General features: G+C 45.1%; 1 protein-coding gene across 2 annotated transcripts in view; it reads right to left on the bottom strand.

The window, feature by feature from the left end:
- LOC139548399 (syntaxin-1A-like) overlaps window positions 1-26,487 on the bottom strand; it is a 188,009-nt gene that overhangs the window by 111,923 nt on the left and 49,599 nt on the right. For both annotated transcript variants that reach the window (XM_071358073.1, XM_071358071.1), the window contains exon 2: window positions 7,233-7,307. In XM_071358073.1, coding sequence (XP_071214174.1) covers window positions 7,233-7,307 — 75 coding nt within the window. The remainder of the gene's footprint in view (window positions 1-7,232; window positions 7,308-26,487) is intronic.

Here is a 26,487-nt window from a genome sequence, read left to right as displayed (position 1 = left end):
CCAAGCATCTCTGTGCAGTCAGACCTTTGATTATTTTGTGCCACAAGGGCCACAATAGTTTTCCCCCTCTCTGATTGTCTGAGTGTGACCCCCCCTCCCCATGAGTTACTGCAGCTAGTGTTGCCAGCACTGCCACTGCCTGGGTGGGGGGCACCCCACCCCCCTCCCCATGGGTTACTGCAGCCAGTGTTGCCAGCACTGCCACTGCCTGGGTGGGGGGCACCCCACCGGAATCCCCACCGGCTAGGTACAAGGTCTTCAAGGTTCCCATTAGCAGCGTTGAGAATTTCCTTGTATATTATGCTCTCCCATCAGGGGGTTCTGGCTCTGCAGGACCAACCCTGCCAGGCAGGCTCAGAATCTTGAGGGAGCTGTACTGCTCTAGAAGGTCTCTGACCGCATTTTGGCTGCACACAGGCCGCTTACAGCAGGCCCATAAAATAGATAGGGACTTCTCATTAGTATCTGGGTCGTTCAGGTGGGTGTCTAGGGTATAGGGTTGTGGACCGTTCCATCAATATAGGACTAGGGTTGCACATTTTGGGGAATATTCAGAGGTGGAAACCCTCCGTGGGAATTAACGGGAATATATGGGAATTAACTCGAATATAAATGGGAATTAACGGAAATATATGCAAATGAATATTAATACCATTTAAATAAAGATGTTTTTTTGCATTGGATATATTTACCATATCATATGGAGACAGAAACATAAACCTTTTACCTTATCATAAGTAGACATAATTGCAAATGATTAAAAATTAGAAATTTAAAAAACGATTTCGTTACAAATTAAATTTTAATTCAATCAGTTGACTCTTCACATGGGTTGATTTCACTGAACAACAAAATAAAAGGAATATTGAATGATTCGCTTCTCCCAAAAACGTTTTCAACATACATCTGTAAAATGATAGTCTAGAAACTAAAGCTTTGGTTGTCTTCCTCTCAGGCTTCCATGTCTTCTCCCTGGATCTCCTCAACGTCCACCTCTTGAACATCAGACTCTGAGGCCTCATCTTCACTGTCACTTTCCAACCGTGTTGAGGATGGCTCGTTGTCAGGCTCGAAAAGCCTCAAATTTGCCCGGATGGCCACCAATTTTTCAACCCTTGTATTGGTCAGCCTGTTGCGTGCTTTGGTCTGTGTGTTCCCAAACAAGGACCAGTTGCGCTCTGAGGCGGCTGATGTTGGTGGGATTTGGAGGATGATGGAGGCAACAGGGGAAAGAGCCTCAGATCCACAAAGTCCCTTCCACCAGGTGGCTGATGAGATATGTTGGCACGACTGCCATATTGCATCTCCATCCCAAAGCCCTTGCTTGGAAGTCTTCACGCTTTTTGATGTATTTCAGAACTGCAGTTTCCTCTGCTTGGAGCAACAGTGAAGAGGGCAGGGCAGTACGGATTTCTTCTCTTACATCTGCAACAGAGTCTGAACATCAGACAGGATGGCATAGTCTCCCTCAATCCGTGCAATGGCTACTGCTATAGGTTTCAGGATTTTCAGGCTGCATACCACTCTCTCCCAAAATACATCATCCAGGAGGATCCTCTTGATGGGGCTGTCCATATCGGCAGACTGTGATATGGCCATTTCTTGGAGAGACTCCTTCCCCTCCGGGAGACTGTCAAACATGATGACAACACCACCCCAACGGGTGTTGCTGGGCAGCTTCAATGTGGTGCTCTTATTCTTCTCAGTTTGCTTGGTGAGGTAGATTGCTGTTATGATGTGATGACCATTCACATATCTAACCATTTCCTTGGCTCTCTTGTAGAGTGTGTCCATTGTTTTCAGTGCCATGATGTCCTTGAGGAGCAGATTCAATGCATGAGCAGCACAGCCAATGGGTGTGATGTGAGGGTAGGACTCCTCCACTTTAGACCAAGCAGCCTTCATGTTCGCAGCATTGTCTGTCACCAGTGCAAATACCTTCTGTGGTCCAAGATCATTGATGACTGCCTTCAGCTCATCTGCAATGTAGAGACCGGTGTGTCTGTTGTCCCTTGTGTCTGTGCTCTTGTAGAATACTGGTTGAGGGGTGGCGATGATGTAGTTAATTATTCCTTGCCCCCGAACATTCGACCACCCATCAGAGATGATTGCAATACAGTCTGCTTTCTCTATGATTTGCTTGACATTCATTCGAACTCTGTTGAACTCTGCATCCAGTAAATGAGTAGATAAAGCATGTCTGGTTGGAGGGGTGTATGCTGGGCGAAGAACATTCAGAAATCTCTTCCAATACACATTGCCTGTGAGCATCAGAGGTGAACCAGTTGCATACGCAGCTCGAGCAAGACATTCATCAGCATTTCTGACTTACAATCCTCCACTGAGTCAAAAAAAACTTCTGATTCAAGGAGGACCGTGAACTGTTGCTATCGGTAAGGTGTCTGATTCATCATTTTCACCTCGAATAGAAGTAGAGGGACTTTTGCCAGAGGTTGCTTGTTGTGAGCACTGAGGGAACTTTATGCACTTGGCCAGATGATTCTGCATCTTTGTTGCATTCTTTGCAGGATTTGGCACAGTATTTGCAAATGTACACAGCTTTTCCTTCTACATTAGCTGCAGTGAAATGTCTCTACACATCAGATAGTGCCCATTTCCTGTTAAGATTAGGAAAAAATGAGTAAAAAAATAAATACAATTCCATGTACAAATAAATAATTAAGCAGTTAGATTAAACAACTCCTTTGTAAGATAAATGTTTTAAAATGAAACATGTATGGAAACAGGTGAATTAACACTCCTCGGTTAGCAGGCTCAAGCAAGCTAAAACCCACATGGTAGCAAAAACTAACTAGCAGAAATTGTTAACAAGTTAGAAATGATTTAAACACACTTTGTTGTAGGCTACCATTTACTAGTTAACAAAAAAAAACATGTGTCATATGAAATATATTTACCACAGCCAGTATTGTAATCAAAACTGACCAGAAAGCATGTAGTCCTTGGCTCAGACAGTGTAGTAGTGTGGGCTCAATAGCATCTCATTCGTGTGCAAGATCTTGAGAATCAGCTGTACATGTGATGGAAGAATGCATTGTGCATGCAGAGGGTTGAAATGCCATTGAATTGGGGATAGTTTAGTCAAAATATGCCACAAGACCTAGAATTGCCTTGTGTATCCCACAAAAAAAGGTTCACTGTTATAAACTAACTTGTTTGATGAATTTAAGCAAAATTCCCCAAATTCCCGTGCTTAACTTCCCATGAAAAATTTCCGGAAAAATTAGATGTATAATTTATTTAACAATGCAGTTCCACCATGATAGGACAATAAATAAATAAGATGTATAATTCTTTATAAAATGTATAACCCTCATCTGCACAACATTGAAAGCTCTCTCACAACCCCTGCTCACAGACATACATTGGTTCTGGGATATGCAACCGTTTCCTTTCTCACTCACTTAACGCCACACTTTCCCAAACACCAGAAAACACACCATCCATCTCAATACATCCACACATACCCACATACTGCGCCTTCTGTCTGCTGTGTTTTCATCTCTGCCATGTTGAATTAGTGCTTTTGTGTTCCAATTAGTTATATTTGAAGATAATAATATATAGAGAGCTTTCTATCTTATTACAATCCATACCATGGCTAGTATTGTGTTTCATCATTTGCCTCCTCTATGAGAACTTTGTAATATTTAGAATAGCCATGGAGTAGTCTTTGTGTCTCTGAACATTTGGGTGTCAATATAGTTTGACTACGAGAGCTACGCGTTTCCCTTTCAATCTATTTTCCTTGAAGATTGGATATAGAACTTTGCGGCGTTCTGTAATTTCCTTCGGGAACTGATCATTCATGCCTATTTTCATGCCCGCAGGTCTTTTACCCAGGCTATTAACCATTATTTTATCTTTAAAGAAGGCAACGATTGGGCGTTCATACCTCTGCCCTCTCTGTCCGTGTACACGTTCGAGTTGGATTTTGTCGATAGCTTCGTGTGGGATCTGAAGCGCTGTAAGGAGGAACTCTCTAACTACAGATTCAGGAACTTCTCCTTCTTTTTCTTGGATACCTGTAAGTAGCAGATTCCATCTCATGGATCTAGTCTGTATGTCCAGTAAGGCTTCTCTCAGAATGATGTTCTCATTTTTAAGTTTGTTAACTTCGGTTTCAATCTTATTGACTGTTCCTTTATGCTTGTCTCTTTCTCCAATGTCACAGCTTTTTCGTCACTCATCTCATTCAACTCCATTATATCCTCACTGACTAGTTCAAGTAGGCCCAGTTTCTCATTTATTGATTTTAACAGATGGGTTTTGACTTTACCATTCCCGCTGGTGAAAAGATTAAATCGTCTGTGTCTGGAGAAGAGTCACGTTGTCATGTTGAGATTGGTTCCCCTGTCTTACTCTCCGTCATGTTGAGATTGGATCCCCTGTCTTACTCTCTGTCATGTTGAGATTGGTTCCCCTGTCTTACTCTCCGTCATGTTGAGATTGGATCCCCTGTCTTACTCTCCGTCATGTTGAGATTGGTTCCCCTGTCTTACTCTCCGTCATGTTGAGACTGGTTCCCCTGTCTTACTCTCCGTCATGTTGAGACTGGTTCCCCTGTCTTACTCTCTGTCATGTTGAGATTGGTTCCCCTGTCTTACTCTCTGTCATGTTGAGACTGGTTCCCCTGTCTTACTCTCTGTCATGTTGAGACTGGTTCCCCTGTCTTACTCTCCGTCATGTTGAGACTGGTTCCCCTGTCTTACTCTCTGTCATGTTGAGACTGGTTCCCCTGTCTTACTCTCTGTCATGTTGAGACTGGTTCCCCTGTCTTACTCTCCGTCATGTTGAGATTGGTTCCCCTGTCTTACTCTCTGTCATGTTGAGACTGGTTCCCCTGTCTTACTCTCTGTCATGTTGAGACTGGTTCCCCTGTCTTACTCTCCGTCATGTTGAGATTGGTTCCCCTGTCTTACTCTCTGTCATGTTGAGACTGGTTCCCCTGTCTTACTCTCTGTCATGTTGAGACTGGTTCCCCTGTCTTACTCTCCGTCATGTTGAGACTGGTTCCCCTGTCTTACTCTCTGTCATGTTGAGATTGGTTCCCCTGTCTTACTCTCTGTCATGTTGAGACTGGTTCCCCTGTCTTACTCTCCGTCATGTTGAGACTGGTTCCCCTGTCTTACTCTCTGTCATGTTGAGACTGGTTCCCCTGTCTTACTCTCCGTCATGATGAGATTGGTTCCCCTGTCTTACTCTCCGTCATGATGAGATTGGTTCTCCTGTCTTACTCTCTGTCATGTTGAGATTGGTTCTCCTGTCTTACTCTCCGTCATGTTTGGCTGTTGCTTGTTTTTGTAATATTTGTCGATACATTTCTCGAGTCTTATGATTTGTTTTGTGTTGCTATCCATATTGAAGGTTATTACCCACCAGTTTGTGTAGTGCTAATATTTAGTCTAACTTACCGTTATTGAATATTACGTTTTATCTTGAGGTGATCTACACTGCTGTGTTCAGTCCGCCATCTTGGACGTTCTTGCAGGAGGCAACTTCTTGATCCGCAGATTCTTCAGATTCAAAACGTTTCTTAAACGGAAGCCAACGGAACGAAACTGGGAGGGACCTACATGAATTTGTTCAACAGAAACTCGCGTTTTAGTTGCAAAATTGAACGTTTTGCAACTGTTTTGGACTAATGATTCCACCCTAGATCAGCTAGATGCAGGAAAGAGTGAGCAAGGCGGTATTGAACGTGTCACTGTCTGATTCCTCCACTTTGTCTCTTGACCTGTTGTAACAACCTCATGGTGTGTATAGGGAACATTCTAGTATCATGTAGTAGCCTAAACCTATCAATGTTACATTGAACTGGGTGAATGGAATATGAATGACAGTCATCCTATGCTGTAATAGAAATAAGGCCAAATAATTGTCCTTCCTAATCTTAAAAGGCACCGACCGCCACTGGGGGGGGGGGGGGGGGGGTGTGTATGTGTGTGTGTGTGTGTGTGTGTGTGTGTGTGTGTGTGTGTCTTTCTCCCAGTATGCCTCTCTCTGTGGAGATCTAAACTGGTGCAACAGTCAAATGGGCCCCCTGAGAAGAGCCCTCGACAACCTCACTAAAGGTTCCTTCTTCAAGTGAACGGCATACGGAAAAACCCTCACAAGCGCATGGACAAACACACAACCCTATAGAAAATGTACAACGTGGACTTGTAAAGGCCCTTTGGAGCACTGACCTCCAATATGTACAATTCAAATGGAAAAACGGTGTTCATTTTCAAAGCTAGGCCCGGGGGATAATGTTTTGTGTGGGGATCAATAACAGTCCATTTGAAATGAAATACTTAACGATCCACTCCACACGAGGAACAACATCTAAGAGCGTAATGTATCACATCTAAGCACACTGCAGGGGAGATAGAGCATATGATTGATTACGGCGCGCTTAAAAAGCCTATTGAATTCATACGCAGAGGAAATACCAACAGGAGAGCAGCAGTCGTATCCGTGCAGATGGGACTGGAGCAGTCGTATCTCTATGCAGATGAGACTGGAGCAGTCGTATCTCTATGCAGATGAGACTGGAGCAGTCATATCCGTGCAGATGAGACTGGAGCAGTCGTATCTCTATGCAGAAGAGACTGGAGCAGTCGTATCCGTGCAGATGAGACTGGAGCAGTCGTATCTCTATGCAGATGAGACTGGAGCAGTCGTATCTCTATGCAGATGAGACTGGAGCAGTCGTATCTCTATGCAGATGAGACTGGAGCAGTCGTATCTCTATGCAGATGAGACTGGAACAGTCGTATCTCTATGCAGATGAGACTGGAGCAGTCGTATCTCTATGCAGATGAGACTGGAACAGTCGTATCTCTATGCAGATGAGACTGGAGCAGTCGTATCTCTATGCAGATGAGACTGGAGCAGTCGTATCTCTATGCAGATGAGACTGGAGCAGTCGTATCTCTATGCAGATGAGACTGGAGCAGTCGTATCCGTGCAGATGAGACTGGAGCAGTCATCTTATCTCTATGCAGATGAGACTGGAGCAGTCATCTTATCTCTATGCAGATGAGACTGGAGCAGTCATCCTATCTCTATGCAGATGAGACTGGAGCAGTCATCTTATCTCTATGCAGATGAGACTGCTTGTCAGGAGAACTGTTTTGAGCAATGAGTGGAAAGTTATTAATTAGAAGACAATGTAATGAGAGAGAGAGAGAATAACAGAGAAGGGGGGAAAAAAGGATGTATCTCACCTGCTCAAAGAATTCATCCATGAAGCCTTTGTCCATGCCCACGGCCACCTCCTCTTCCTCCTCAGTCTCCTTCCCCTGGTGACACACACACACACACACACACACACGGTCATTGGTACATATTACCGAATAGCATCAAACTCAGACAATATATCCAGAATGATAAACTGTGTGCCCATACTGGTGATACCACCAGTATAGTCTGCTAGTGTTATCAGACTATACTGGTGATAACACTAGCAGCCTGGTGATAACACTAGCAGACTATACTGGTGATAACACTAGCAGACTATACTGGTGATAACACTAGCAGACTGGTGATAACACTAGCAGACTGGTGATAACACTAGCAGACTATACTGGTGATAACACTAGCAGACTATACTGGTGATAACACTAGCAGACTGGTGATAACACTAGCAGACTATACTGGTGATAACACTAGCAGGCTATACTGGTGATAACACTAGCATACTATACTGGTGATAACACTAGCAGACTATACTGGTGATAACACTAGCAGACTATACTGGTGATAACACTAGCAGCCTGGTGATAACCCTAGCAGACTATACTGGTGATAACCCTAGCAGACTATACTGGTGATAACACTAGCAGACTATACTGGTGATAACACTAGCAGACTATACTGGTGATAACACTAGCAGACTATACTGGTGATAACACTAGCAGACTATACTGGTGGTAACACTAGCAGCCTGGTGATAACACTAGCAGGCTATACTGGTGATAACACTAGCAGACTATACTGGTGATAACACTAGCAGACTATACTGGTGATAACACTAGCATACTATACTGGTGATAACACTAGCAGCCTGGTGATAACCCTAGCAGACTATACTGGCGATAACCCTAGCAGACTATACTGGTGATAACCCTAGCAGACTATACTGGTGATAACCCTAGCAGCCTGGTGATAACCCTAGCAGACTATACTGGTGATAACCCTAGCAGACTATACTGGTGATAACCCTAGCAGACTATACTGGTGATAACACTAGCAGACTATACTGGTGATAACACTAGCAGACTATACTGGTGATAACACTAGCAGACTATACTGGTGATAACACTAGCAGACTATACTGGTGATAACACTAGCAGACTATACTGGTGGTAACACTAGCAGCCTGGTGATAACACTAGCAGACTATACTGGTGATAACACTAGCAGACTATACTGGTGATAACACTAGCAGACTATACTGGTGATAACACTAGCATACTATACTGGTGATAACACTAGCAGCCTGGTGATAACCCTAGCAGACTATACTGGCGATAACCCTAGCAGCCTGGTGATAACCCTAGCAGACTATACTGGTGATAACCCTAGCAGCCTGGTGATAACCCTACCAGACTATACTGGTGATAACACTAGCAGACTATACTGGTGATAACACTAGCAGACTATACTGGTGATAACACTAGCAGACTATACTGGTGATAACACTAGCAGCCTGGTGATAACCCTAGCAGACTATACTGGTGATAACACTAGCAGACTATACTGGTGATAACACTAGCAGACTATACTGGTGATAACACTAGCAGACTATACTGGTGATAACACTAGCAGACTATACTGGTGATAACACTAGCAGCCTGGTGATAACACTAGCAGACTATACTGGTGATAACACTAGCAGACTATACTGGTGATAACACTAGCAGACTATACTGGTGATAACACTAGCAGACTATACTGGTGATAACACTAGCAGACTATACTGGTGATAACACTAGCAGCCTGGTGATAACACTAGCAGACTATACTGGTGATAACACTAGCAGACTATACTGGTGATAACACTAGCAGCCTGGTGATAACACTAGCAGACTATACTGGTGATAACACTAGCAGACTATACTGGTGATAACACTAGCAGACTATACTGGTGATAACACTAGCAGACTATACTGGTGATAACACTAGCAGACTATACTGGCGATAACCCTAGCAGACTGGTGATAACACTAGCAGACTATACTGGTGATAACACTAGCAGCCTGGTGATAACACTAGCAGACTATACTGGTGATAACACTAGCAGACTATACTGGTGATAACACTAGCAGACTATACTGGCGATAACCCTAGCAGACTGGTGATAACCCTAGCAGACTATACTGGCGATAACCCTAGCAGCCTGGTGATAACCCTAGCAGACTATACTGGTGATAACACTACCAGACTATACTGGTGATAACACTAGCAGACTATACTGGTGATAACACTAGCAGACTATACTGGTGATAACACTAGCAGACTATACTGGTGATAACACTAGCAGACTATACTGGTGATAACACTAGCAGCCTGGTGATAACACTAGCAGACTATACTGGTGATAACACTAGCAGACTATACTGGTGATAACACTAGCAGACTATACTGGTGGTAACACTAGCAGCCTGGTGATAACACTAGCAGGCTATACTGATGATAACACTAGCATACTATACTGGTGATAACCCTAGCAGACTATACTGGTGATAACACTAGCAGCCTGGTGATAACACTAGCAGACTATACTGGTGATAACACTAGCAGACTATACTGGTGATAACACTAGCAGACTATACTGGTGATAACACTAGCAGACTATACTGGTGATAACCCTAGCAGACTATACTGGTGATAACACTAGCAGACTATACTGGTGATAACACTAGCAGACTATACTGGTGGTAACACTAGCAGACTATACTGGTGATAACACTAGCAGACTATACTGGTGATAACACTAGCAGACTATACTGGTGGTAACACTAGCAGACTATACTGGTGATAACACTAGCAGACTATACTGGTGATAACACTAGTAGACTATACTGGTGATAACACTAGCAGCCTGTTTTTAACATGACCATGAGGTTGTTTCTCTCCAGTTCAAGGTTAATGATACAAGGTAGGTACAAGGCTTAGTACCTTGATCAGACACAGGGCTGGTGCTGAGCAAAGAGTTAACTAGCCTGACATGCTGAGAGAGAGAGAGAGAGGTAACTAGCCTGACATGCTGAGAGAGAGAGAGGTAACTAGCCTGACATGCTGAGAGAGAGAGAGGTAACTAGCCTGACATGCTGAGAGAGAGAGAGGTAACTAGCCTGACATGCTGAGAGAGAGAGAGTTAACTAGCCTGACATGCTGAGAGAGAGAGAGTTAACTAGCCTGACATGCTGAGAGAGAGAGAGTTAACTAGCCTGACATGCTGAGAGAGAGAGAGGTAACTAGCCTGACATGCTGAGAGAGAGAGAGTTAACTAGCCTGACATGCTGAGAGAGAGAGAGGTAACTAGCCTGACATGCTGAGAGAGGGAGAGTTAACTAGCCTGACATGCTGAGAGAGAGAGAGGTAACTAGCCTGACATGCTGAGAGAGAGAGAGGTAACTAGCCTGACATGCTGAGAGAGAGAGAGGTAACTAGCCTGACATGCTGAGAGAGAGAGAGTTAACTAGCCTGACATGCTGAGAGAGAGAGAGTTAACTAGCCTGACATGCTGAGAGAGAGAGAGTTAACTAGCCTGACATGCTGAGAGAGAGAGAGTTAACTAGCCTGACATGCTGAGAGAGAGAGAGTTAACTAGCCTGACATGCTGAGAGAGAGAGAGTTAACTAGCCTGACATGCTGAGAGAGAGAGAGTTAACTAGCCTGACATGCTGAGAGAGAGAGAGTTAACTAGCCTGACATGCTGAGAGAGAGAGAGTTAACTAGCCTGACATGCTGAGAGAGAGAGAGTTAACTAGCCTGACATGCTGAGAGAGAGAGTTAACTAGCCTGACATGCTGAGAGAGAGAGAGTTAACTAGCCTGACATGCTGAGAGAGAGAGAGTTAACTAGCCTGACATGCTGAGAGAGAGAGAGTTAACTAGCCTGACATGCTGAGAGAGAGAGAGGTAACTAGCCTGACATGCTGAGAGAGAGAGAGTTAACTAGCCTGACATGCTGAGAGAGAGAGAGGTAACTAGCCTGACATGCTGAGAGAGAGAGAGTTAACTAGCCTGACATGCTGAGAGAGAGAGAGTTAACTAGCCTGACATGCTGAGAGAGAGAGAGGTAACTAGCCTAAAATGCTGAGAGAGAGAGAGTTAACTAGCCTGACATGCTGAGAGAGAGAGAGGTAACTAGCCTGACATGCTGAGAGAGAGAGAGTTAACTAGCCTGACATGCTGAGAGAGAGAGAGTTAACTAGACTGACATGCTGAGAGAGAGAGAGGTAACTAGCCTGACATGCTGAGAGAGAGAGAGGTAACTAGCCTGACATGCTGAGAGAGAGAGAGGTAACTAGCCTGACATGCTGAGAGAGAGAGAGGTAACTAGCCTGACATGCTGAGAGAGAGAGGGGTAACTAGCCTGACATGCTGAGAGAGAGAGAGGTAACTAGCCTGACATGCTGAGAGAGAGAGAGTTAACTAGCCTGACATGCTGAGAGAGAGAGAGTTAACTAGCCTGACATGCTGAGAGAGAGAGAGGTAACTAGCCTGACATGCTGAGAGAGAGAGAGGTAACTAGCCTGACATGCTGAGAGAGAGAGAGGTAACTAGCCTGACATGCTGAGAGAGAGAGAGAGTTAACTAGCCTGACATGCTGAGAGAGAGAGAGGTAACTAGCCTGACATGCTGAGAGAGAGAGAGGTAACTAGCCTGACATGCTGAGAGAGAGAGGTAACTAGCCTGACATGCTGAGAGAGAGAGAGGTAACTAGCCTGACATGCTGAGAGAGAGAGAGGTAACTAGCCTGACATGCTGAGAGAGAGAGAGTTAACTAGCCTGACATGCTGAGAGAGAGAGAGGTAACTAGCCTGACATGCTGAGAGAGAGAGAGGTAACTAGCCTGACATGCTGAGAGAGAGAGAGGTAACTAGCCTGACATGCTGAGAGAGAGAGAGGTAACTAGCCTGACATGCTGAGAGAGAGAGAGTTAACTAGCCTGACATGCTGAGAGAGAGAGAGGTAACTAGCCTGACATGCTGAGAGAGAGAGAGGTAACTAGCCTGACATGCTGAGAGAGAGAGAGGTAACTAGCCTGACATGCTGAGAGAGAGAGAGGTAACTAGCCTGACATGCTGAGAGAGAGAGAGGTAACTAGCCTGACATGCTGAGAGAGAGAGAGGTAACTAGCCTGACATGCTGAGAGAGAGAGAGTTAACTAGCCTGACATGCTGAGAGAGAGAGAGGTAACTAGCCTGACATGCTGAGAGAGAGAGAGGTAACTAGCCTGACATGCTGAGAGAGAGAGAGGTAACTAGCCTGACATGCTGAGAGAGAGAGAGGTAACTAGCCTGACATGCTGAGAGAGAGAGAGGTAACTAGCCTGACATGCTGAGAAAGAGATAGTTAACTAGCCTGACATGCTGAGAGAGAGAGAGGTAACTAGCCTGACATGCTGAGAGAGAGAGAGGTAACTAGCCTGACATGCTGAGAGAGAGAGAGAGGTAACAGTGCGTTCTGTAAGTATTCAGACCCCTTGACTTTTTCAACATTGTTACATTACAGCCTTATTCTAAAATGGATTTAAAAAATAATAATCTACACACAATACCCCATAATGACTTCACAATACCCCATAATGACATCACAATACCCCATAATGACTTTACAATACCCCATAATGACATCACAATACCCCATAATGACATCACAATACCCAATAATGACTAAGCGAAAACAGGTTTTTAGAAATTATCATTACAAATAAAAACAGAATAACCGTATTTACATAATTATTCAGACCCTTTGCAATGAGACTCAAACAAACTCTGACAGAGCTCCAGAGTTTCTCTGTGGAGATGGGAGAACCTTCCAGAAGAACATCTATCTCTGCAGCACTCCACCAATCAGGCCTTTATGGTAGAGTGGCCAGATAGAAGCCACTCCTCTGTAAAAGGCACATGACAGCCCCCTTGGAGTTTGCCAAAAGGCACCTAAAGACTCTCAGACCATCAGAAACAAGATTCTCTGGTCTGATGAAACCAAGATTGAACTCTTTGGCCTGAATGCCAAGCGTCATGTCTGGAGGAAACGGTGAAGCATGGTGGTGGCAGCATCATATCTTGGGGATGTTTTTCTGCAGCAGGGACTGGGAGACTAGTCAGGATCGAGGGAAAGATGAACGGAGCAAAGTACAGAGAGATCCTTTATGAAAACCTGCTCCAGAGTGCTCAAGACCTCAGACTGGGGTGAATGTTCACCTTCCAACAGGACAACGAACCTAAGTACACAGCCAAGACAACACAGGAGTGGCTTTGGGATAAGTCTCTGAATGTCTTTGAGTGGCCCAGCCAGAGCCTGGACTTGAACCTGATCGAACATATCTGGAGATACCTGTAAATAGCTGTGCAGCGACACTCCCCATCCAACCTGAGAGTATCTGCAGAGAAGAATGGGAGAAACTCCCCAAATACAGGTGTGCCAAGCTTGTAGCTTCATACCCAAGAAGAAGCCTCGGTGCTGTAATCGCTGCCAAAGGTGCTTCAACAAAGCACTGAGTATAGGGTCTGAATACTTATGTAAATATGATATTTCAGTGTTTTTTATTTTATTAATTAGCAAAAAATTCTAAAGACCAGTTTTTGCTTTGTCATTATGGGGTATTGTGTGTTGATTGATGAGGGGGGGGGGAATGATTTAATCAATTTTAGAATAAGGCTGTAACGTAACAAAATGTGGAAAAAGTCAAGGGGTCTGAATACTTTTCCGAAAGCACTGTACTTATGTCTGAAGGAAAGAGAGAGACAGAGCGAGAGATTACAAATGTCTTGCTGAGTGTCAGAGCCCCGACCAGGGCAGACTCAGATCTCAGAAAAGAGAGGAGAAATGTTCACTATACTGTTCTTCATAAAAACATTTTTTGAGTACATAGAAAAACTCTGGGCTGCTCTGTGTGGGCTGGGAGGCAGACGTACCCAGAGTAGCTTCCCATCCCTGGACCCCTGCAGTGCCTGAGAGAGCATGGAGGACTGAATATTAACACCAACATGTTGTTCCTAAGCACATTATTGGGTTGGCTTGGTGTTACTCACTCATCTCAGCCCTGCTAACTGCACTGTGCTTAACCACAGGCAGCCTGGCCAATTGAGGCCTATGCAAGCCTGGGGCCCCAGTAGACCATGAACCCCATCGCTGCACTCCTTCTCTGGGGTTCCACATGCAGTAGCAACCAGGCCCACTGCTTCTCTCTCTCCACATGGAGAGATCCAGGTCACAGAGACACTGGACAACAAAAACAACAATCAGCCATAGTGAGGCCCACTGCCCACGCAAAGCCTGGGGCCCCAGTAGACCATGACCCCATCGGTGCACTCCTCTTCTAGGGTAACCGCTCTGGTCAAACACCTAGGCCCAAAGGAGATAACGTTGTTTATTATGTCCCTCAGCAGGTCCAGGCTCCATGCCAGATAGAGAGCCATACAAACGGAGGAAAAAACTAAGAGAGAGAGATCTACAGCATGAAAAGGAATAAATCAAGCAGATGAAAAGTTGAGTCACTCTGCTTTGATCCGGCCATTATATGGGGGAAGAGTCATAGAGGATATCAGTGCTATGAAGAGTCATAGAGGATATCAGTGCTATGAAGAGTCAAAGAGGATATCAGTGCTATGAAGAGTCATAGAGGATATCAGTGCTATGAAGAGTCATAGAGGATATCAGTGCTATGAAGAGTCAGAGGATATCAGTGCGAGTCATAGAGGATATCAGTGCTATGAAGAGTCATAGAGGATATCAGTGCTATGAAGAGTCATAGAGGATATCAGTGCTGTGCGAGTCATAGAGGATATCAGTGCTATGCGAGTCATAGAGGATATCAGTGCTATGAAGAGTCATAGAGGATATCAGTGCTATGAAGAGACATAGAGGATATCAGTGCTGTGCGAGTCATAGAGGATATCAGTGCTATGCGAGTCATAGAGGATATCAGTGCTATGAAGAGTCATAGAGGATATCAGTGCTATGAAGAGTCATAGAGGATATCAGTGCTATGAAGAGTCAGAGGATATCAGTGCTATGAAGAGTCATAGAGGATATCAGTGCTATGAAAAGTCAGAGGATATCAGTGTTGTGCGAGTCATAGAGGATATCAGTGCTATGAAGAGTCATAGAGGATATCAGTGCTATGAAGAGTCATAGAGGATATCAGTGCTATGAAGAGTCATAGAGGATATCAGTGCTATGAAGAGTCATAGAGGATATCAGTGCTATGAAGAGTCAGAGGATATCAGTGCTATGAAGAGTCATAGAGGATATCAGTGCTATGAAGAGTCATAGAGGATATCAGTGCTATGAAGAGTCAGAGGATATCAGTGCTATGAAGAGTCAGAGGATATCAGTGCGAGTCATAGAGGATATCAGTGCGAGTCATAGAGGATATCAGTGCGAGTCATAGAGGATATCAGTGCTATGAAGAGTCATAGAGGATATCAGTGCTGTGCGAGTCATAGAGGATATCAGTGCTGTGCGAGTCATAGAGGATATCAGTGCTATGAAGAGTCATAGAGGATATCAGTGCTATGAAGAGTCATAGAGGATATCAGTGCTATGAAGAGTCATAGAGGATATTAGTGCTATGAAGAGTCATAGAGGATATCAGTGCTGTGCGAGTCATAGAGGATATCAGTGCTGTGCGAGTCATAGAGGATATCAGTGCTATGAAGAGTCATAGAGGATATCAGTGCTATGAAGAGTCATAGAGGATATCAGTGCTATGAAGAGTCATAGAGGATATCAGTATTGTGCGAGTCATAGAGGATATCAGTATTGTGCGAGTCATAGAGGATATCAGTGCTATGAAGAGTCATAGAGGATATCAGTGCTATGAAGAGTCATAGAGGATATCAGTGCTATGAAGAGTCATAGAGGATATCAGTGCTATGAAGAGTCATAGAGGATATCAGTGCTATGAAGAGTCATAGAGGATATCAGTGCTATGAAGAGTCATAGAGGATATCAGTGCTATGAAGAGTCATAGAGGATATCAGTGCTGTGCGAGTCATAGAGGATATCAGTGCTATGCGAGTCATAGAGGATATCAGTGCTATGAAGAGTCATAGAGGATATCAGTGCTATGAAGAGTCATAGAGGATATCAGTGCTGTGCGAGTCATAGAGGATATCAGTGCTATGCGAGTCATAGAGGATATCAGTGCTATGAAGAGTCATAGAGGATATCAGTGCTATGAAGAGTCAGAGGATATCAGTGCTATGAAGAGTGATAGAGGATATTAGTGCTATGAAGAGTCATAGAGGATATCAGTGCTTTGCGAGTCATAGAGGATATCAGTGCTATGAAGAGTCATAGAGGATATCAGTGCTATGAAGAGTCATAGTGGATATCAGTATTGTGCTGGCAGAAAGATACAAATATGCTTTAATTAGGAAAACTGAGGTTATCAAAAGTAGGATAAAATAGTGTATCATATTTTTATTATTTAGTAGAGCAGATCAAAGAGTATGTGAGAGAGAGAGAGAGAGCGATTCAGATGAAACAAAAATAATCTGATCTGCCTTTCAATATTAACAGACTCCTTGCTGTGCAAGAACAATGGTTTAATTGGATAGAGGGCTTTCAGAAACCACAGAACAAGACAATTAAAGAGTTGAGAAATAGAGACATACTTGTTACAGTAGAAGCGTGGGAGAGCAGACCAACTGCTGAGAGTTGTTTACCAGGTCTCTGATAGCACAGCTACACACACTTAGAAAAAAGGGTTCCAAAAGGGTTCCAAAAGGGTTCCGAAAGGGTTCCAAAAGGGTTCCAAAAGGGTTCCGAAAGGGTTCCAAAAGGGTTCTTCAGGTGTCCCTATAGGAGAACCCTTTTTGGTTCCATGTAGAACCCTCTGTGGTCTACCTGAAACCAAACAGGGCTCGTCAAAGGGTTATCCATGTAGACCCAAGAACCCTTTTAAATTCTAGATGAAAACCTTTTTTTCCCCCTCTAAGAGTAAACATGAGACGTCCTAATCTCAGTCAACTGTGAGTCTGGCCACGGAGGGCCAGTCAGATATAACTAACACTTTGTTAGAGAAGCATCAAAATGCCACCTTAACCACCTAGAAAGTTGTCTTGCCCAATATTTTTAACGCTACCAAATGATATTGGCTGTGGTTCTACAGCGTCGACCACTCTGCTGCCATCTACCTCTTTTCTCCAGATAGAACTAAATCAGTTGGTATAATCCCTATGAAGATTTAAAGATTTAACAGGAACTAAACAAGCAGCCTCCACAGTTCAATAGCACCCAAAGCTATCATCAGCTGTGTTCAAGAGCATCAAAACTGCTATGTATCATGGGTATATTGTAATTGACTGGCTGATCTACAAATAATAAATTAATAGTTATTTTTGATGCTAGGTGATTTGTTCGTCAGTTGTCAGTTGCCTGCACTGTCGGCTGCAATGTCGGACAAGCCCATTAACTGACTGACTGACTGAGCTAGTAACAGTGTTACTGATGTGACTGAGCTAGTAACAGTGTTACTGACTGACTGAGCTAGTAACAGTGTGACTGATGTGACTGACTGAGGAAATGTAGAGGAAGAAACAGGCCTAATGAGCTAGCAGAGCTCCCAGTCAGAGAGAGATCAGTGAGAGGTGGTGAGGTGACGGCAGGACAGATGGAGGGTTGACTGGGTGCATCAGACAACAGACAGGACCTAGACGGACACCTTGTCGTACAGCCTTAATCACCTCACAACCTAGAGATACAATAGGAACATTCCAGAAACATTTTTAACTCCTGCACAACATTCCACAAACGTTCTGAGACCCACTGATTCCAATATCATACTGTTATCAATGTCTGAAATCTCTCCCACCATTTCACAGCATGCAGACTGCTTTAGTGGAGAGGTGATGCAATCAGTGTGTAAAGCCCTGGGAAATCAACAGGACTTATTTATTCTCAACAAGCTATAACGCTCCACCACATCAAATTTAGATGCTGTATAAAACGTATTAAAAAGCTAATTTCCCCCCCCAAGCACTTTGAGATAATATTAGCCATGGAAACCCATAATGAAGTCTGCCAAGTAACTACATCGATATTTTGGAAGCTACACACAGACCGACATACACTTGTTGAATCTACAGACCTCTTAGTGGAGGTTACGGAGCGAGCTGTGTGTCAGCGGGCAACCGCAGGGTGCATGTGATGAGTCTAGGTAAGAGGTAAGTTAAAAGATGATTGTGCATTGCAGTGGTTCTCAACCTTGTTTTGGTTACCGTACCAACGAGTACATGGTGCTCTGCTCTGAGTACCCCTGTTGTACCACGTCATGCGCATTTTACCACTAAGCCTACAGGCTCATGAGTCTGTGAATAGGCCAAGTAGCCCTGGTTGAAGACCTCCGGGTTCATTGTATTCAGGCGATCAGATATGTACGAAGCAAAGAGCAGCCTCTTCTCCATGGGTAGCTAGATATGGTTCAGCGTGGGAGAAGAATCCACACAGTGAATGGTAGAGGGAGGCAAGCCACCAAGACGACCAGCCTTCACTAGCTACTTATGGGAGTGTCTGTGTGCTCCTACATCGTACTGTAGCTAGCTAGCTACTTATGGAAGTGTCTGTGTGCTCCTACATCGTACTGTAGCTAGCTAGCTACTTATGGAAGTGTCTGTGTGCTCCTACATCGTATTGTAGCTAGCTAGCTACTTATGGAAGTGTCTGTGTGCTCCTACATCGTACTGTAGCTAGCTAGCTACTTATGGAAGTGTCTGTGTGCTCCTACATCGTACTGTAGCTAGCTAGCTACTTATGGGAGTGTCTGTGTGCTCCTACATCGTACTGTAGCTAGCTAGCTACTTATGGAAGTGTCTGTGTGCTCCTACATCGTACTGTAGCTAGCTAGCTACTTATGGAAGTGTCTGTGTGCTCCTACATCGTACTGTAGCTAGCTAGCTACTTATGGAAGTGTCTGTGTGCTCCTACATCGTACTGTAGCTAGCTACTTATGGAAGTGTCTGTGTGCTCCTACATCGTACTGTAGCTAGCTAGCTACTTATGGAAGTGTCTGTGTGCTCCTACATCGTACTGTAGCTAGCTAGCTACTTATGGAAGTGTCTGTGTGCTCCTACATCGTACTGTAGCTAGCTAGCTACTTATGGAAGTGTCTGTGTGCTCCTACATCGTACTGTAGCTAGCTAGCTACTTATGGGAGTCTCTGTGTGCTCCTACATCGTACTGTAGCTAGCTAGCTACTTATGGAAGTGTCTGTGTGCTCCTACATCGTACTGTAGCTAGCTAGCTACTTATGGAAGTGTCTGTGTGCTCCTACATCGTACTGTAGCTAGCTAGCTACTTATGGAAGTGTCTGTGTGCTCCTACATCGTACTGTAGCTAGCTAGCTACTTATGGAAGTGTCTGTGTGCTCCTACATCGTACTGTAGCTAGCTAGCTACTTATGGAAGTGTCTGTGTGCTCCTACATCGTACTGTAGCTAGCTACTTATGGAAGTGTCTGTGTGCTACTCTCACCTCTTCTTTTTGTTCCCTCACTTTCTATCTCTTTCTGGCCCTGTCTGCCTCCAGATTTAGCGCAGCTTCACACAATCTCATTACTGGAGGTGGACCATGCAACATGTACTCAATTACCTGTGGCTGGCTGGCTGGCTCCCCCCCCCTCCCTCCCTCTCTCCTTCACTCTGTCGCCTTCTTGTCCTTCGCCCTTCATCCCACTGTCTCAAACTCCCTCGCTCTTCCTCACCCATCCAATCTCATCTTCCTCATCTAATCTCTCACATGCCCTGCCCATAATAGTCCTATTGCTCTCCATCTCCTTCCTCCCTCCCTCCTTCCTTCTCCTTCCTCCCTCCGTCTGTCTCGTTCCTCCCTCCGTCTGTCTCGTTCCTCTTGGATTTCATGCACTAGCTAGCTCCAGAAGGTCTATAGCATCAACTGAGGGAAAATGTCATAAAGCTTCTATTGAACAAAAAGGAGAGCGAGAGAGAGAGGTGAAAAAATTATGAAATATTAAAAAAAAATACTGTAACGACCCTGGGTTTATAAGTGCGGAAATCGACTCTGTCTCTTGAGCATGCTTTTGCGGCACAGTCGATAGCGCGCTGGACTTCGGGCTAGAAGGTCGAGAGTTCGAGACCTGATCCCTGCTGTTTCATTACACTACCATAAAGATCAATGTATCAAAATAAACTACAAAATTATATAAAAGCTCAATGTATCAAAATAAACTACAAAATACTTGTATTTTGAAATGTAATTAATTAAAATGAATTTCAAAACACAGAAATTCTCAGTAACCATTACAGAAACGTTTTACTTCCTATAACTGTGATATGTAGTTTATCTACCTTGGTTGAATGCACTGACTGTAAGTCCCTCTGGATAAGAGCGTCTGCTAAATTACCTAAATGTAAACGTATATGTGAAAATGAACATACCAAAATAAACTGCAAAGCACACTGGGTATTAATGATTGGCCTTGTTTTTTGGCGTCATGTCTAGATGGGATACAGCTTAACCTAATTCTCCTAACCTGTTACGTTAATTCTCCTAACCTGTTACGTTAATTCTCCTAACCTGTTACGTTAATTCTCCTAACATGTTACGTTAATTCTCCTAACCTGTTACGTTAATTCTCCTAACCTGTTATGTTAATTCTCCTAACATGTTACGTTAATTCTCCTAACCTGTTATGTTAATTCTCCTAAACCTGCTATGAAAAGTCATTTTTGACAAAAAGCTGTATCCCTTCTAGACAAGACCTTGTTTCGGGGTGGAGCTCATTAGAATAATAACTCAATATAATAAGCATTTGCAACCGTCCATTTTTACATTTATATTTAGTTCATTTAGCGGACGCTTTTATCACACCATAGTTACCATCAGACTTCTGATACCAACGCAGAGTAAAATGCAGCCACAAAATTATATAGAAAATAATTTTTGTAAAAATACAAATTACAGCTCTCAAAAGAATCTTGTTAAAAAAAATGTATTGGGAGTGTAGTCCAGCTCAGTGTAATACATATTTAAAATACATGTAACAGAAATACTGCCCATATCTCTGTGGAGAGAGCGGGAGAGAGAGACAGCAACAGTCTCCATTTCCTCAGGAATAAATTCATAGCATCTCCCTCTCTCACTCACTATGAAGGATGATGACACTAACAATGAGCCAATAACACAATTACAGAGATAGAGTGGGAAAGACGGAGAGACAGAGAGAGAGGAAGAGACAGAGAGGTGGAATGATTGAGAAGAGAGAGGGTGGGACAAGAAAACAGAAAAGAAGAAGAGAAAGATGGAGAGGGAGAGGAAGGGTCTGAGACTGATGTACAAGGTGACAGAGACAGAGAAAGAGAGAGGGATAGAGAGAGAGAGAGAGAAAGGGATAGAGAGAGAGAGAGAGAAAGGGATAGAGAGAGAGAGAGAGAAAGGGATAGAGAGAGAGATAGAGAGAAAGAGATGAAAGGGATAGAGAGAGCGATAGGGACATCAGCTTTCATCTCTTTCTCTCTATCTAAATACAGGTCTTTCCAGCTCTGTCCATCACCATGTCTCTCATCAACTCCGTCCCACTTCAGACACACTGACACCAGCCAGGCATCAGGACACTAACCACAGACCACACTGACACCAGCCAGGCATCAGGACACTAACCACAGACCACACTGACACCAGCCAGGCATCAGGACACTAACCACAGACCACACTCAATAAAAAAGACATTAGGCCTATTAATTTACAATAATGATTAATCATTTCCCAAACATGACCCTCAAGGAAATGAACATCCGTATGCTTTCAATATGTATTTTTTGCACGTACATGTTGAGGCTGGCAGTGGTAACCCAGACATGAAATATCATGCGTGTGTTTATGTGTGTGTGTGTGTGTGTGTGTGTGTGTGTGTGTGTGTGTGTGTGTGTGTGTGTGTGTGTGTGTGTGTGTGTGTGTGTGTGTGTGTGTGTGTGTGCTCTCCGATCCAGAGTGGTTGGGTCAGAAGGCAAATAAATGTAATGAAGAAGTGTGTCTGCAATAATGTAGCGATGCAATGCTTTCTTTCTTTCTACAAGCCTCCTCTGCCGCCAGCTTACAAGCCTCCTCTGCTGCCAGTTTTACAAGCCTCCTCTGCCGCCAGTTTTACAAGCCTCCTCTGCCGCCAGCTTTACAAGCCTCCTCTGCCGCCAGCTTTACAAGCCTCCTCTGCCGCCAGCTACAAGCCTCCTCTGCCGCCCAGCTACAAGCCTCCTCTGCCGCCAGCTTACAAGCCTCCTCTGCCGCCAGCTTACAAGCCTCCTCTGCCGCCAGCTTACAAGCCTCCTCTGCCGCCAGCTACAAGCCTCCTCTGCCGCCAGCTTACAAGCCTCCTCTGCCGCCAGCTTACAAGCCTCCTCTGCCGCCAGCTTACAAGCCTCCTCTGCCGCCAGTTTACAAGCCTCCTCTGCCGCCAGCTACAAGCCTCCTCTGCCGCCAGCTTACAAGCCTCCTCTGCCGCCAGCTTACAAGCCTCCTCTGCCGCCAGCTACAAGCCTCCTCTGGCGCCAGCTCCTCTGCCGCCAGCTCCTCTGCCGCCACTAACCCAAATCAGCCCTCGACTACACAACACAATACAAAGCAGAGCTACAAAGCTACAAAGCTACAGAGCTACAAAGCCACAGCCAGTCAGTGCCATAGACAGAACCATCTGCCTGGTTCAAACATCTCCCTGTATGTCAACGACTAACCTCTGACCCCTCTTAGGCTGTGTTCAACACAAGCACATATCTCTAAGCACGTATCATTCTCCTGGCTGACACACAGCCTGTCATTACTGAGACTGGAAAACCATGTTACATAGACACAACCTGTCATTACTGAGACTGGAAAACCCTGTTACATAGAGACACAACCTGTCATTACTGAGACTGGGAAACCCTGTTACACAGAGACACAGCCTGTCATTACTGAGACTGGGAAACCCTGTTACACAGAGACACAACCTGTCATTACTGAGACTGGAAAACCCTGTTACATAGAGACACAACCTGTCATTACTGAGACTGGAAAACCCTGTTACATAGAGACACAACCTGTCATTACTGAGACTGGAAAACCCTGTTACATAGAGACACAAACTGTCATTACTGAGACTGGAAAACCCTGTTACATAGAGACACAGCCTGTCATTACTGAGACTGGAAAACCCTGTTACATAGAGACACAGCCTGTCATTACTGAGACTGGAAAACCATGTTACATAGTAACATGTTAAACATGTATTGTAAAGGTTTATCAGCACAGCATTATGACAGCATTTTCTAAACTGCAGAGGGGGTGACAGCCTGTGATTACTGAGACTGGAAAACCATGGACAAGAGAAGCTCAGGAAAAGGACATTGGGGATTGAGAGACAGACAAAATTCACAGAATGAATGAATGAAACCCCCAGAACAACATCAGGAGTCAAGGCTTTCCCCTCAAATTGAATCAATAGTATTTTTGTTCAACTGGCATACAAACACACGCGGTCGCTAGGTCACTGTTCCACATCTATCCTATTAGTTAATGTGTCACTCTAACCCCACAGAGACATGTCACTGGCCCTGTCTGAGCTGGTAGTAACACTGACTATCTGGGTAATACTATGATGAGAGGAGAGGAGAGGAGAGGAGAGGAGAGGAGAGGAGAGGAGAGGGCGCTAATAATGATTCATCATGACTCACCAGTAGGGAAAAGAGTGAGAGAGAGAGAGAAAGACTGATCTGAACTACCTCACTACCTCTAGGGTAGAGGGGGATCTGAACTACCTCACTACCTCTAGCGTAGAGGGGGATCTGAACTACCTCACTACCTCTAGCGTAGAGGGGGATCTGAACTACCTCACTACCTCTAGCGTAGAGGGGGATCTGAACTACCTCACTACCTCTAGCGTAGAGGGGGATCTGAACTACCTCACTACCTCTAGGGTAGAGGGGGATCTGAACAACCTCACTACCTCTAGGGTAGAGGGGGATCTGAACAACCTCACTACCTCTAGGGTAGAGGGGGATCTGAACAACCTCACTACCTCTAGGGTAGAGGGGGATCTGAACAACCTCACTACCTCTAGGGTAGAGGGGGATCTGAACAACCTCACTACCTCTAGGGTAGAGGGGGATCTGAACAACCTCACTACCTCTAGGGTAGAGGGGGATCTGAACTACCTCTAGGGTAGAGGGGGATCTGAACTACCTCACTACCTCTAGGGTAGAGGGGGATCTGAACAACCTCACTACCTCTAGGGTAGAGGGGGATCTGAACAACCTCACTACCTCTAGGGTAGAGGGGGATCTGAACAACCTCACTACCTCTAGGGTAGAGGGGGATCTGAACAACCTCACTACCTCTAGGGTAGAGGGGGATCTGAACAACCTCACTACCTCTAGGGTAGAGGGGGATCTGAACAACCTCACTACCTCTAGGGTAGAGGGGGATCTGAACAACCTCACTACCTCTAGGGTAGAGGGGGATCTGAACTACCTCTAGGGTAGAGGGGGATCTGAATAACCTCACTACCTCTAGAGTAGAGGGGGATCTGAACAACCTCACTACCTCTAGGGTAGAGGGGGATCTGAACAACCTCACTACCTCTAGGGTAGAGGGGGATCTGAACTACCTCACTACCTCTAGGGTAGAGGGGGATCTGAACTACCTCACTACCTCTAGGGTAGAGGGGGATCTGAACTACCTCTAGGGAAGAGGGGGATCTGAACTACCTCACTACCTCTAGGGTAGAGGGGGATCTGAACTACCTCACTACCTCTAGGGTAGAGGGGGATCTGAACTACCTCACTACCTCTAGGGTAGAGGGGGATCTGAACTACCTCACTACCTCTAGGGTAGAGGGGGATCTGAACTACCTCACTACCTCTAGGGTAGAGGGGGATCTGAACTACCTCACTACCTCTAGGGTAGAGGGGGATCTGAACTACCTCACTACCTCTAGGGTAGAGGGGGATCTGAACTACCTCACTACCTCTAGGGTAGAGGGGGATCTGAACTACCTCACTACCTCTAGGGTAGAGGGGGATCTGAACTACCTCTAGGGTAGAGGGGGATCTGAACTACCTCACTACCTCTAGCGTAGAGGGGGATCTGAACTACCTCTAGAGTAGAGGGGGATCTGAACTACCTCACTACCTCTAGGGTAGAGGGGGATCTGAACTACCTCTAGCGTAGAGGGGGATCTGAACTACCTCTAGCGTAGAGGGGGATCTGAACTACCTCACTACCTCTAGGGTAGAGGGGGATCTGAACTACCTCTAGCGTAGAGGGGGATCTGAACTACCTCACTACCTCTAGGGTAGAGGGGGATCTGAACTACCTCTAGGGTAGAGGGGGATCTGAACTACCTCACTACCTCTAGGGTAGAGGGGGATCTGAACTACCTCACTACCTCTAGGGTAGAGGGGGATCTGAACTACCTCACTACCTCTAGGGTAGAGGGGGATCTGAACTACCTCACTACCTCTAGGGTAGAGGGGGATCTGAACTACCTCACTACCTCTAGGGTAGAGGGGGATCTGAACTACCTCACTACCTCTAGCGTAGAGGGGGATCTGAACTACCTCTAGCGTAGAGGGGGATCTGAACTACCTCTAGCGTAGAGGGGGATCTGAACTACCTCACTACCTCTAGGGTAGAGGGGGATCTGAACTACCTCACTACCTCTAGGGTAGAGGGGGATCTGAACTACCTCACTACCTCTAGGGTAGAGGGGGATCTGAACTACCTCACTACCTCTAGCGTAGAGGGGGATCTGAACTACCTCTAGCGTAGAGGGGGATCTGAACTACCTCACTACCTCTAGGGTAGAGGGGGATCTGAACTACCTCACTACCTCTAGGGTAGAGGGGGATCTGAACTACCTCTAGCGTAGAGGGGGATCTGAACTACCTCACTACCTCTAGGGTAGAGGGGGATCTGAACTACCTCTAGCGTAGAGGGGGGTCTGAACTACCTCACTACCTCTAGGGTAGAGGGGGATCTGAACTACCTCACTACCTCTAGGGTAGAGGGGGATCTGAACTACCTCACTACCTCTAGGGTAGAGGGGGATCTGAACTACCTCACTACCTCTAGGGTAGAGGGGGATCTGAACTACCTCACTACCTCTAGGGTAGAGGGGGATCTGAACAACCTCACTACCTCTAGGGTAGAGGGGGATCTGAACAACCTCACTACCTCTAGGGTAGAGGGGGATCTGAACAACCTCACTACCTCTAGGGTAGAGGGGGATCTGAACAACCTCACTACCT

The sequence above is a fragment of the Salvelinus alpinus genome, chromosome 21 (genome assembly GCF_045679555.1).
Source record: "Salvelinus alpinus chromosome 21, SLU_Salpinus.1, whole genome shotgun sequence".
NCBI classification, from domain to species: Eukaryota; Metazoa; Chordata; class Actinopteri; order Salmoniformes; family Salmonidae; genus Salvelinus; species Salvelinus alpinus.
The sequence above is the reverse complement of the archived record's forward strand: the minus strand, read 5'-3'. Positions and strand labels throughout refer to the sequence as shown.